The sequence below is a fragment of the Pomacea canaliculata genome, linkage group LG13, assembly GCF_003073045.1.
Source record: "Pomacea canaliculata isolate SZHN2017 linkage group LG13, ASM307304v1, whole genome shotgun sequence".
Classification (NCBI taxonomy): domain Eukaryota; kingdom Metazoa; phylum Mollusca; class Gastropoda; order Architaenioglossa; family Ampullariidae; genus Pomacea; species Pomacea canaliculata.
In genome coordinates this window covers 7,007,766-7,022,224 of record NC_037602.1, presented here as the reverse complement: position 1 = coordinate 7,022,224, position 14,459 = coordinate 7,007,766, and the positions used below count along the sequence as shown (strand labels likewise).

The following is a 14,459-nucleotide window of genomic DNA, read 5'->3' as shown; positions in this document are numbered from 1 at the left end:
AACTAATCTAATATCTCTATATACGTCCGTGGTATGAGGCTGGAGCTTAGTTTTTATTGCTTTCATTGCGTTATAAATGTTAAAGTGAATGCTTGATGCTTAGACCGTGGTGTTTTTCACTAATCAGGTTAGCCGAAGAGATCGGTGCCCATTAATAAGATTGTACATTTTTTTTCTCTTCATACCTCAACCTCTCAGGATTTAGAATTCCCAGTTAATCGCTTAGTTACATGTACGAATCTTTTGCACTCGCAGATACAATCACTACCAATTCAAAAATTTTACAGTAAATGTATTATATTTGTTAATTTCAATGTTTAAAACTACCTCCACATCTTGCCGCAATCACTACAAGCCTGTTTGTATTTTTTTCCAACATGTTTTGTTATAATGATGAGGTGTTTATCTATGTCTGCAGTAAAAGCAATTTAACGGTAGCCATTCTAGCCCAGTTAAAACGTTCGTGAAAATGTAATTGCTATGCACACTTTCGTTTGTAACCCGCAATGTGTTGGTTATTAACCCTATCCACCTGAGCATAAACATGCCTCAAGAATATATTAGAACTACGTACTATGAAAATCAATATAAAATGTACTTGCACAGTGAAATATCCTTATAACCGTAAGAATAATTAGCGCTGTATGTAAATCAGTGAAGGTTGGCTTGAATTTCTCTCTCGGCACGCTGTCTGCACGTATTACCGTAATATAGCCTTAGTTGCTGACACGCGTACATCCCAAAGGTGTATTTCATAAAAATAATTAGAGAACTCATCACTTACATTCACAGTGTTGTCAATGACAAAATAGGGAAAATGGTGTAAAACAATATTTATTTTCAAAATGCAATGCTTTATTAGTTTGTACAATCTAAGCAATTTTCAAGTCATCCATTTCTTCATTTGCACATTCAGTCTGTCAGGTGGAAAACTTTGGTCTATATCAGGCATGTTAAACATGGCTTACTCAAAGGGACCTGCGTATGTGTGCTGCCCTTGACAACACAAATGTGACTCATGGTGCTTTTGGAAGATTCTAAGTTTGACATGCCCGATCTACATTTCTTGCTTCTCTGAATAGCAGCAATAATTACCAGTATATAGGTCTAGATCTTTGTACATTGAAATAAGTGTCAAATCACAGCATCCTTGAAGAAACATTTTTCCCAACAAGCTAATTAAGCAAATAATCTCTCTCATCCTTGACAAACATAGTGAAACAGAGAGGCACCATTTTCACATCTTGCTTTTGCAATAAATCACAGCACTTCCTTTTGTTTTACATTCATTCATATACAAACACACTTCCAATAAGATTCTATGTTTTTTTTTAAACCATGAAGTGTAACTTGAAGTTTTAAAGTCAAACATACAAAGTTCATGCTTGTATAATAAACTGAGGAAAAAACTGTCATGATACTCTAACATTAATTTTTTAGTTCTCTGACAAAAAAAATATGCTTCACAAAAATGAAAAAAAAAAACCAAAACAAAACAAAAAAAAACTAATGATAAAAATTAGATACGATTTTTCAACAACAGCTTTGTAGATGCACACAATTTTGTGGCTTCTTTTGTTGTAGCGTAAAACAATTCAGCAATGTTTCATGTTATAAGGAAATCACAATACCAGCAGCCACTGATTTCTGTTATATACAAAGCAGCGTTCGTATATGTACTTGATGGCTGTCTAGTGTTTCTTATCGCTAATTACACCCAGTAAACAATGCCGAGTGGAGCATACAAACAAAATGAAAAAAGCCCAATAAATCTGTTAAAAAATATATAAAATCTGGGCATTGAGTTTAACACTATAATTGCAATTTCTTAATTTTTCAGTATGACATGGACCTTCATTATTTTAAGCTTAGTTTAGCAATCTGAGACACAATGATACAATATTTTCATCTGATCACTGTTAACATATCTTTCTTTCAGTCAAAATTGCACAAACAGCAAGAGATAAACCTTTGCTTTGGTAACACGTATTTAAGTCAGTAGTTATGACTTTATGTAACAAAAGACAAAGGTGCATAAGAAATTCTGATGTCTTTGTTCTTTTGTCTGTTAATCTGTTAGCTATATTAGTTGTATTCATAATGGTCAACCAGTCTCCTTTTAGAGATTTTACAAAAAAATACATCCAAACAGAGCTGCATAAACTTTTTTTCTGAGAAACTTCATGCTCCACCAGAAGAAATGAATTATAAAGCAAAAATACAAAAGTAATGCATCTCTATGAAAAAAAGTGTCATATACACTGCTTAAAGCAGCATGGAATGCCTTCTGAACATCATCTAAATAAAATAATACATGACAATATCAACCTGTTAGTGTTATTACTGCAAGGACAAACTAGCCAGCTTCAGAATTGTAAGGACTCCTGTTGGTTCCATTCTATACATTTTATTATTGTATGATAACTCTAAGCACAACATTTTCTTGCCTTTGGTGAATTAATCTATTAACAAAGCTGCATGTTGTCATTACCTAACCTTTTGATTTTCAATCAACTTGTGAAAATGAGAGGTGAGTATTCATCAGGACACATAATCTGTGCACATCTTAAAGAGCAAAGTTTTACTTATGACCAAGACTGTAAAAATAGAGCAGACAAAAAAGAGGTTGGGGAGGTAAGAGAAGAATTCAACTATCGAGCAGGAATCACCTCTTCATTGAAAAAAAATCCATAAAACGTATTTATACTGCCCTCACCTACAGGCTGTTCATCTCATCAGAGAAGGCACACTGCTTAATAAACATGTACAGTCTCTTAAAAGGGCTAGGAACACATTTATTTTGTTCATTTCAAGTCATATTTGTGCTATATTGTTTGTGATTACTGAAAGAAATAAACCACAAAGTCAAAACTGATGCGTCAAGCCAGCCTTAATGTTTTATAAGATCTCAAAATTTATGTCATAAGAACATGAGATACTGGCAAACATATGTACATAGCTTTTAATATTTGTGTTATCTTTTTTTGAAAGACTTGGTTTACAAATCTTGATGGAAATGGAGCTTTGATTGTGTGAAAGAGGAGAAGGAGAAGATAGCCCAAACATAAAAAAGACACTATAAAAATTATAGCTTAAATAAAGAAATGTGAAAATCTATGCATTTAAAATATTTTACAAATGCATACATGGGGCAGAGACTTTATACACAAGTTATTTCTCTTCCAAACATTTTATGATACATGTAGTAACAAATAAATCTTCAGTAAATCACAAAGTTTAACACTAAATCCTTTCTTTTTTTGTGTTTTTGTACTTTTTGCAAGACCCTCATCTAAAACAGAACTTTCTCAACTACTAGGGAAAGGGGAAACTTCATACAAAGGTAATGAAAAAGCATTAGGAACATATGTTGTTCAAGTGAATTTTCTCAAGAATTTCAATTCAGAATAAGAAAGTAAACCTTAAGTCAAATTATCTATTGCTTATCAATTTACTGGTGCATAACTGCCTGATCCATTGCCTAGAGGCTCATAAGTTTGGCTTCTTCGTCTTTTGATACACACGTACAGGCCACCTATCACAATGATGATAACAGGGATGCCAAGTCCTGCGGCAATAACAGCAATAACCATTGTGGAAATAGACTCTTCTGGTGGGGTGCCAAAGCCAATTGAAACAGTCCTGCAAAACAAATATTTTTAGTAGCCTGAACGTCAACACTAATTTTGTCAAAGTTTTTATATTTTATTTATTATAGTTCCTTTCTTTACCAATAATAAGACTGCTACTTGTTGGGAGTAGGATATTTAAATCGATTTCCTTAATCTAGGACATTCTGTCCCATCATCCTTAGAGGCTAGACACAGCACTGTGCTTTAACTAGAAAATTGTATTTTGAAGTTATGATACATACCAATTCCAACTAATATAACTTTTCAAGAACAAGAACAAAACACTTCAATTTCTTCTCACCAAGCAGTGTAGTTGCTGCCGACATAAAATCCATCATTAGAAAACCCAAATGAAATGTTGGAAGCTTTACGGACAACATTTTTGTCAGTATACAGACGATCACCAAAGTAAGCGAAGGCCACACTTGTGTTGAGTATGTCATCGATGTGTTGAGTACCAGTAAGACCATAATACTGTACTTCAGTCCCTTTGTCTCGTGCTCTATGGGCATCTAAGTAACAAACAGGCTTCCACTGAATATAGCCACCAGCATCCTTGTGGTTTTGTCTGGAGTACCAGTTCACAATCTGCAACAAATAGTTTTGATAAAAAGATTTTATTTATTCTTATTTAAAATGACCACAAAGTATACAAATGTTGTACCAATAATATATCTGGAAAATAACCTTATGATGGGAAAATAATCCCCAGCTGCAAAGATGACGGAAGTCAATAAGAACTTTTTAAAATTCTACAAGTAAAATTGTGTTCTCAATGAATTGTTACCTTAATTTTTTTAAATTTTTTCTTTTGTTCAAGTCGGATTCTACTAAAACATCCTTTAACTAACAGTCTAACCCCAACTGTGAAAAAAACTTAGTTGAAAATTTTGTGATCTATCATCTTCAATATAAACATTTTGTACAAATCAGTGCTTTGTATTGTTTCAAATGCACATTCTTAAGTCCTTTCTTGCACCTGTAATCTTACCTTAAACACTCCTGGAGAGTATTCATCATCTATTGACTTTGTTTCTTCAATAGACATCTCATCTGGAAGATCATCATGAACAGATGAGTTAGAGATGACAGCAACTTCAAGTGCAAAGCGGGAGTTGGCAAAGGCAGGAGTATACTTGTCCAATACAAAATTTAACTGAGTCATGTTGGTATTGTAGATCAGGTGGGGAAGATCCTCATCTCGTCCATCTTCCCCATGCATTTCAAACTAGAATCACAGATAAAGATGAGATTAAAATAATAATAATCTCATTTTATTTAAACTGAATGTCTCAAAACAATAAGCCTGTAGTCAGACTATGGACATCATACAACCTTTGGCCACTCCATGTTATTGTAAAAGTGATCAATTCATGGAGTAAAAAGCCTGGTTTCAGTGAGTTCTGAAATGGTTTAAACAAAACAATTACACTTCTATACATATAGGCAAATAAAAACCTACCAAATCTGACAGAGTAAAGGTTTTAACCTTTTTCCCTTTTAAAAATTGTCAAATACAAAATATATATATACCTGGCTGAAGCAGAATGTAAACCAACAAATAAATGAAAATAACTGGAAAGCAACTCTTACTTTTATTTAGCGATAATGTCGAAAGGTTATTGAGATATCATACCTCAAAATACAGAGATCCTGTAAGATTTCCGGTAGCATCAGTTTTATTGATGTCATGATATGCAGTACTGAAAATGATGGAATTTCCTCCTTGTCCTGTGGTGGCATTCATCCACTTGAAGTCCCTAAAATCATGGATCTTCCACTCTGTCTTGGAATTAGGCTCATCAGCTATCGCAAGATTTGCGACATCACTTGTATCATTGTACTCTATTAACTGCCAAACCACCATGTAAAGATAAATGTTAAAGATTAAAAGCACAGTACAAAAGTGTATTGATCACTAAAGAGCCTGCTTAACCAGTCAAAACTTGATCTTGCATATCGTAACATTTAAGCAATGGGCTGATCCAAATTTCTTGTGATTCCCCAGGATATAAACAGCACTTTTGGATGTATACATGAGACTCTGGTATGGAACTAGTTTTGTCAAACCCTGCATGCGCCAAAAAAACCAAGCAAGCTATGTCTATAGTTAGGAAGTCTCAGAAAAAGAAAAAAAAAAAAGCCTATTTTTCATTTTACAAGCTTTGAAGTAAGTAGAAAGACTGCCTTAACTCTGACAGCAAAAACACTTTAAGCAAACAATGAAGTAATTTACAAAAAAAATTAAAAATCTGCTCATTTTCTACTTTGATGTGTTTACATACTGCATTGCACTAAATAATAAAGATGCACGCAGCAATCTCTTTACAGTCTGCTGAGCACGTTTATTTGGCGAATGTGCAAACAACTTAATAGGAAAGAGTTGTAGTAGTAAAATATTCAGTTACAATCTGTACAAATATTTACTCTAAAAACAAAACAAACAATAAAGAAAGTATTCAACTTTTTAAGATGCAACTTACTCTGGTGAAAAGCACTGAATACTGGTACAGAACAGACGATGCTGATACATTGATGGCATTGGCCATGTCAGTAATGTTATCAGCTAAAAGTATACCATCCCAGTTGAAGTACATCTGTCCATCCATAGAGGTTTGCAGAATAAGCAGAGAAGGCACATTTATAGTTGTCAACACAAAGTGCAGTTTATCTTTAGTACCGACTGCACTAACATAGATGAGATTAGGAAAACCAGGATCTGAGGAACTTTGATTCAGAGCTTGTTCACAGCTGGGATATTTATCACAGTCTGGATAAGGCATGACATGGAGCTGAAAATAGAGCGGTAATCACGATGCTGGCTAAACTTTAATAGTATGGTAATATCTAAATAAAATACAGTATATGATAATCAACATTTCATATTTAGACATTTCATTAATTTACAATTCACTAATTTACACAAATAAATCAATAAATAATTCATTATTAAATAATTCTTTATATAAATTCGATAAATTTAAAAAAAATGAAAAAAACTAATTTGACAGTTACTGGCTTTCTTGTCATACAGATGTATCTATCTATTCGTGATCTAAATAGTAGACAAACCATTATATGAGAATCTAGCATTTTAAGCAAATTTTTTTTATATATTATATACGGATGATGTTACATTTGCTATTCACTTGCAATTTTCTTGATTTGAGTCACTTTACATGTGTATGTGTGTATATATATATACACAGTAGTGTGTCTGGTTAACTGGTTTGTTTAAAGTACAATTCCTCCATTGCCTGTCAGTTTTTAACAGGAACAGCAACGCTGGCTTTGAACGATAATATGACTCTTCTGCCACACATGGAAGCAAATTTTTACTTCTTTTACTGTTCTGATGCCATTTACTTTGTCAATGCTGATAAAAAAAACTTATCATTTCAAATAAAAAGGAGGCACCTCCAGAAAGAAAACATGTAGATGTAGTAGCATAAGTCACAAAATGTCATGTTGACAGGTATTGTCTTACTAAATAACAGGACTATTCGAGCATAACTCTAAACTTAAGAAGGTAATGATTATTCATATTATATATAATTATAGGTTGACTTATATTTCAAATTCAAACTGACACTAATATTTAACAATACAACCCTCCTCTTAAGAGAAAGAATGAAACAATCTTAAACTAGTAATACAGTAAGCTGTAGCAACCTAAAACAGGAGATCAGATCCAGAAGAATTAACCCCTTAATGCTCCACCTTTTGGTGAAAACAAGACCGATCATACTGTGACTTTGAGTAGTCAGCAGGAGAAATTTTCACAAGGCTAGTGACTTCTCGTGATCTTAGACAAACCTCTCTGGCAGCAGCTACACCGCGGCATCGGATCTGGTTCTGGGCGTCCCTTACCAGTTGGGTTCATGTCATGCCAGTTGCCTCCACCTCGCTGTGGACCGATCTCCATATGTCTGTCTGGGTCTCCCAACCCTGCGCCACCCCTGTGGGTTCCAGCCCAGAGCTTGTCTCGTTCAATTGTCAGCCGGCTTTTGCAGGGTGTTACTGATCCACCCCCCCCTACTTCCACTTCTTGATGTCTTAGCTGGCAGGTGTTTGGTTGGTTTTCTCCCAAAGGTTTGCACTGATCTTCTTGGGCCATCTGATGATGAGGATCTAGTGCAGACATCGGTTGACTGTCTGCATCTTGCTGGTGATGGTGTTTGTCACATGCCATGTCTCAGATTCATATAGAAGGGCCGAATTTATATTTGTGTTGAAGATTCGGATCTTAGTATGTAGAGAGCTCACAATATTAACGGTTGTTAATATCTGATGTTAATAGCTACTTTTGCCATTGGTGAATGATTCGTCTTTTGGTCCAGGGACGATTCAGCTTTCAGTGTTGGGACGTAGTGGTCTTACTTGGGGCGATATGGACATAGCTAGAAAAGTATGATATATTCAAGCTGCGGGACAATGTGACTGGGGCGTTAGTTTTGGGGAAAATGACCGGTGACCATATTAAGCTTAAGTCTACATTAACAACCAGTTTCTTTCTAGAATTAGTTGTTTTTCAGAAATATTCAACCAACATAAATATTTACCATGGGTTTTACTGAAATTAACATTGACGACTGTCAATCCAAGCATCATATATATATGCTTATTATTTGGGGTATCATAATCAAACGGCATCTCTAACACTATACTGCAAAAGGTAAAAAGATACCAGAATGTCTAGTTTTATGCAGTTACGTAGGTATTGACTGCTTACAGTTCTTTGATCCAGATCAGCTCCAACCATAGCCAAAATCAATGAACAGCAAAGCCCAACGCGGAGACTGCTGATAGTTAACGCCATCTTCGTAAAGAGGTACAATCACATGATCGCGTTTCGGTCACATGCTTTGTAGTAACAAAGAGGGGAGGCTATGCATCAACCAAGTCACACAGAGTTATATCCCAAAGGTCAAGATGGCGTCGAAAGGATACAAACAGGAGATGCCACCACCTGCGGGCTATGGCCCTATTGAGTGGGCAAAACAAATTCCTAAAAAGAAAATGAGTGGTATGAATTCAGTAATATGCATTTTTTTACACTTCTTCAGAATTTTTTATGTGCAGTTCCACTTTAAGTCATAACATGTTCTCCTCTATTAAGATGATTTCGCTATGAACATGATTGATCACACCACGGATAGATTAATGATCACACTTTTATGAAAGTACAGCTGACAAAAAAGTTGAGTCAAATACCTGACCTAGACTGATGACTTCATCATAAAAAACACTGAAAGCTATTTGAGAGTTAAAGGTGGAGTTCTTGATTATTTTGATTTTGACTTTCATAAAACTAGAAAAAATATCACTTTGCATGTGTATTTGGTTTTGAACAGGAATTACACAGTTTGGACTTTTCATTGGCTTTACTGGTCTTTCCTGGGTCGGTTTTTACTACCAGAAAAGAAGACATTGGTGTGTTAAAACTTTTTTTTAGTTCTTTGATCATATGGAGTTGTCGATTTCACAGTACATTAAAATCCATCTGTACATTGAACACTGGCAACCATTGATTCATCAGCATTTTATTGGTCTTATTTTCTATAATAGAAATTACAGTATCAAAAAAATTGTGTTTATCATACAAAGTGTTTGGAACATTTACTCTTGATGTGCTCTGGATATTTTATACATGTATAATGAGACACATTCTATAATCACTGGTCATTTTGCCCCTATCTTTTGGGCCTAGAATGATTCAGCTTTTGGTGCTAAAATCATTTGGCTTAGGTGGTGGAGTAATATGGTCTTGGAACAAAATGACCAGTGCCCCATTCTGTAAATACTTGTTTTATTTGAAGGCTTCATTATAGCTCTTTACAGTTTTTTTGCTTTCTTTACAGCAAGGACGACTTAGAAATGCGAGACGCCAGACTTGCTGTTCTTCCACTTCTTCTGGCTGAGCGAAATCGATTGTGAGTGCCTGCCTTGCATGTAATAAAAGAAAAATGAAATGTTTTAATTAGTAATGCATTCACCAATTAAACTAAGAAGAGATCTGAAGATCGTTATGGGAGACCTAAATGCCAAAGTGGGAGATAATAACACCAATAGGGAACTCATCATAGAAAGAGATGGCGTCGGCACCTGCAATGGAAACGGAGCTCTTCACAGACCAACTTTCAATGACCACATCATAGGTCACTGGTGGCATTGTGATCCCACAGAAAAGTATACACAAGACATCTTGGACTTCCCCTGATGGCCAGACAGAAAACCAGATTGAGCATATAACAGTTGCTCAAAAGTGGAGAAGGAGACTTGGAAAAGAACAGTAGAGAGTGAGGCAAAGGACGTTGGAACCACATGGGCCCAACTGATGGGGGTTGCCCAAAACTGGGTCTGCTCGAGAGGTGTTGTTGCAACCCTATGCTCCTCTTGGAATAACAAGGAATAAGCTACAAATCATCCTTCCACAGATGGAAATGGAGGTGTGATAATTATGGAGGGTTTCACTGATATGTTCTCCGAAAATAGATGCTGAACGGAACAGGCAGCAAGGCACCCCTGAGGGACGCCTACTGTCATACGAAAGAAATCCTTTTCCTGTTTGGTTATTCAGCAATATTGTGAATGTTAATCTCTTACACAGCACTTCAATGACTTGGATAAGATCTTCAGTGCTCAATGCTGATGCTGAAGATGTTTCTCAATCAGAATGCAACAGTTGAAGATCTGCTTTACTGTGTTCCTACCTAGTTCGAAGCCAGCCTGTTCTTCTGCTAGCAGGTGGTACTATTCAGCGGTGGTACTATTACTCTCTGCACGACATGGGTGATTTATAAAGTTTAAGGTTCTATCGTTCTGGCAGTGTTTACTGTTTTGGAAGGTATATGACTGGTGACTTCATCTATTCTTTGTGTTCCCAAATTCTCTGGCACAGTGCAGTGAGGGCTTTGGTTGTTTCATTCCTATTTTGCTTGAGCAGCTCAGCTAGGACATTGTTTACCCTAGGTGACTTTCTCTTCAGACTATGTGCCACTTTTTTTACCTCTTCCCCTAGGACTGGTAGGTCTGCAAGTGCTAGTTTTAGTCTGGTTGTTTTAAAGGAGGTTAGCATTTGTCTTCAGCTAGAAGTTGTGCAGGTGTTTGAAATTATTCAGAGTACAGTAGTGCTTTATGTGAGTAAACAGCCATTGCTGTCTTTAATGACTGAGGTCTTGTGATAGCCTGACTTGGTGAGAAATTTTAGCATTTGGTGGGCTCTCACTCCATGCCATTCCCTCCATTATTGAGCATTAGTTCTCAAATTAGTTCTCCCCAGCTGGCTTCATCCCTTTTCTGATGGCACTATTCATTCACTTCTTTGTACTTGGAAGCTTCTTCATGTTTGCTTTTCCTTTCTCTCTTTAAGGCCCTTCTTTGATCACAAAGATCCAGAATATCATTCATGACCCAAAGTTGTTTCTTTATCTTTTGATGTTCTAGCATTTCCTGGGCTGTTGACAGTAGCACCTCTTCTGATATTTCAAGCAAGGGTGTCTACATTACAGTCCATCAAGTTTGTTTAACTTTGGCCTTGAAGATTAGGGTCTTGAAGCTTTTCTTAATCAAAATGAATTCAGGGGTTGTTTAAGTGGAGCTTCATTCTCAGCTTTAGCGTCGTGTTTGTTAAGGTCATGGTCACTGAATTGTCTTCATCTTGGCCATGTTGATGCTGACTTTGAAATATCTAGGCAGCAGGATGAAGTTGATTTGGTTAGGGACCATTCCATCTGGTGAGTGCCAAGTTGCCATCCTTAATTTCTTGTCGGGGTTTAGGGTATTGGCTAAAGTGATGGATAGCTATGCACAAATTCCAGGAGTCTGAGGACCCCTGTCATTGGTTTTAACAAGGCCATATTAACCCAGTGTTCCTGCCCATAGCTGGTGGAGTTTGGGTTGACTTTGGCATTCCACTTCATTGTCTTTGTGCATATAGGTCCAAGCAAATATTAGGACTTTGTTGACTGTGTGGCCTTGGAAAGACATACTTGGAGATCAGCCTGCTGAATATGGATGTGCAACTGATGACAGCTCCAAGTGCTTTCCTATGTATGAGGAAGCCTACACCATGCTCATGTCTGATGTCTTCCTTATAGCATCAGAGTTTATGACCCTTATCAGTTACTGTTTTCCCAAATTCTGGCCATCTGACCTATGCCAATTCCACAATGTCCTACCAGTACCGTTCTAACTCATGGGTGGGTTGTTTCACTTTACCACATTGATGTAATGTGTGGATGTTCCATGTACCAATGGATGTTCCTTCTCTCAATTTTATATTTTGGCTCTAGAAGTTCTGATAGCAAATTTTTTTCTATCCCCACCCTGGAGCATGGCAGTGGGGTGCATAGTGGTTTCTTTTTTATCAAGGCCTTGACCAATTTAGCATGATGTTTCTTTTAGGGTGAATGTTCATGATCTTGTCTCTGGTCTTATACACATGATGGCACCTATGTTCCTCTCCAAGTGAACCACAGTCAATGAGTTAGCCAGGTTGTGAACACAGACACTTTCATCATGGAAAGTCTTTGCCCACAAATGCCTTGTTAGCATCATGATTTTCTGCAGAGGTTTACTACCTTCGCTGTTTTCTTTCCCCTGATTTCCCCACAAGGCAGTGGGGCTATTTCCCTTAGTGTGATGGTTGAGTGGTGAATGATGCAAAAGGCAGGAGTGGAAATGACAAGAAAACCACATGTTTTCTCAAACTAACTGAGCATAAAATGGGGAAAAAAATAAGGGGGCCTATAAAAATTCTATTTATTTGTAGCAAAAATAAATTGAGCATTGAAGATCTTATCCAAGTCATTGAAGTGCTGTGTAAGAGCTCAACAATCACAATACTGCTGAATACAGTCTGTTGTCCTCTCTTCACCTAATGACAACACAAAAGTAACATATAAATTTGTAAATTTAAAGGCCATTTTCATTAATTTATGTAAAGATTATACAAATACCAAGGAGTTTCACTGTCATAAGAATGTTATGTATAAAACAAACTGATATATTACATATAGCATATTTTAAAACTTGACAGCTATTCTACAGATTTATCACAGATTTCTATTAGAACCACTAATGCTGTTTGCAGGCTCCTCAAGCAAATCCGTGAAAACCGTGATGAAGAAAATGAACTTATGAAGAATGTTGATGGTTGGGTCACAGGAACACTGTGGGGTAAGCCAGTCTACCACAACATTCGTGACCGCTGGATAGACCCTTCAGCAGACGAGTATTTTGCACACTGCAAATACTGGGAGAGGATGTATACTGTACATGATAAGCTAAATCACTAAATAACTGTAGACTTCATACTTAGCCGCAGCTGAAGGAAAAGGACAGTTAACTTTATGCAACTATTATTTTTTGTATAATAATTTATTAATAGGAACAGAATAATTCTGAGCTTTGCCTACACTACATTAGTATTAGATGAGAAAAGCTCTTTGTGTTCGATGTTTCTTTGAATTGTTGTGGCCAATGTCAGTGTCATAAAAAAGTATATCTTTCCTGGAGGTTGGTGACACTGACTTTTGAGTTTGAAAGATGAGCCTGTTGATTAAAGGATATTTCTCTTATTCAGGTAGTTTGTTTTGCTTTACACTGACTTAACTATAGTATAATTACATGGTATGGATGGAGGGATGGTAAGAAAATACTCATCTTTTTGTATACAAATGACACCCTGTGCATAAAATGGCAAAGGTCATTCTGTGACCTGACAGTCATTAGGAAGTGAGAGGGGGGGGGGGAATTGGTGTTTTACGCTGTGCCAGCAACTGAGGCTATAGTACGACAAAGCAGCCAGCCCTGTAAACAGATGCCACGTGCAGAGAAAGAACAGCGTGCCCGAGACGAGAAATGAACTCTGGGCAGCAAACCTTCACTGTATTGGTGACAGGCGCTAACCGTTGCGCCACCGGACCGCTGTCATTCATTAGGAAGTGAGGTGTTAGAGGTCTCACTTCTCTTCCCATAAGAGCAGTGCCCATCTCCTCTCCCTCGCTACCTTACTTTCCTGATCCCTTTGGGGTCAAGTACACATTCTACTGCCGGGTTAATTGGGGGAGTTAGGTATATGGAACCATCTAGTTGTGCACCTTCAAAATCAAGCACCCTTGTTATATCTGTTTCCCCTGACCTCTGCAGTTGGGAGAGTATAATTTAAGAACAGTGGAGAGGCATGAAGTAATCTTTCTATGTCTTTAGCAAGACCACAGTGGTGTAAACAGTTTATAATTTTTTTTATTAATGAACTGTGGTTTGTGATTTGCATTCCTATAGCAGCTTTTGAATGAGAAAAAAAAATCTAAATTTAAACGTGAATTTAAATATAATTCAAAATTATTCAACAAATTATTACAGTTGTCACGGATGCAGGCTCTCACCAGAGCAACACACACACGCGACGTCCATATGTTTTCAACACACCATACAATGATTGCCTGAGGCTGTCCAGATCATGTTATGAAGCTGCTCAGTCACAGCAGCAGTACTTCATGGTGACGTCATGAGGCTGGCGGTTTCCCTAGCCAAGGCGCTGCGGGTGTTGAACCGAGGGCGATCGAGGAAATGTCCGGAAATGTGATTTTTCCTCCTTCAAAATGACTCCAACTCAATTAGGCCACAGCAGAAAAAACGTCTAGGCAAGGTTAATCCACCAAGGGTCAGTATTGTGCCGCACCCAGTGTCGATGGACACTACCCTGCTCTACTCTGGAATCTCAAACCAGGAGATTCACAAATCGTTACTCGGGCACATCTTCTTTCTTCAATATCTTGGGCCTGAGTACTTTTTCAAACTTTTTCCCGTCAAAAATTCTAT

At 36.9% G+C, this 14,459-nt stretch overlaps 2 protein-coding genes across 2 annotated transcripts; one reads left to right on the top strand and one right to left on the bottom strand.

The window, feature by feature from the left end:
• Positions 1-816: 816 nt before the first annotated feature.
• LOC112553974 (glycosylated lysosomal membrane protein-like) lies at positions 817-8,522 on the bottom strand. The gene is made up of 6 exons (XM_025221522.1): positions 8,365-8,522; positions 6,116-6,424; positions 5,269-5,484; positions 4,624-4,860; positions 3,934-4,220; positions 817-3,642 (listed from the first exon to the last, which is right to left on the bottom strand). The coding sequence occupies exons 1-6, from the start codon at positions 8,449-8,451 to the stop codon at positions 3,447-3,449; spliced, it is 1,332 nt and encodes a 443-aa protein (XP_025077307.1). The 5' UTR covers positions 8,452-8,522; the 3' UTR covers positions 817-3,446.
• A 3-nt stretch (positions 8,523-8,525) lies between these two features.
• On the top strand, positions 8,526-13,213 carry LOC112553975 (NADH dehydrogenase [ubiquinone] 1 alpha subcomplex subunit 13-like). Its single transcript, XM_025221523.1, has 4 exons — positions 8,526-8,658; positions 8,987-9,065; positions 9,494-9,565; positions 12,727-13,213. The coding sequence occupies exons 1-4, from the start codon at positions 8,565-8,567 to the stop codon at positions 12,929-12,931; spliced, it is 450 nt and encodes a 149-aa protein (XP_025077308.1). The 5' UTR covers positions 8,526-8,564; the 3' UTR covers positions 12,932-13,213.
• The last annotated feature ends 1,246 nt before the right edge of the window (positions 13,214-14,459 follow it).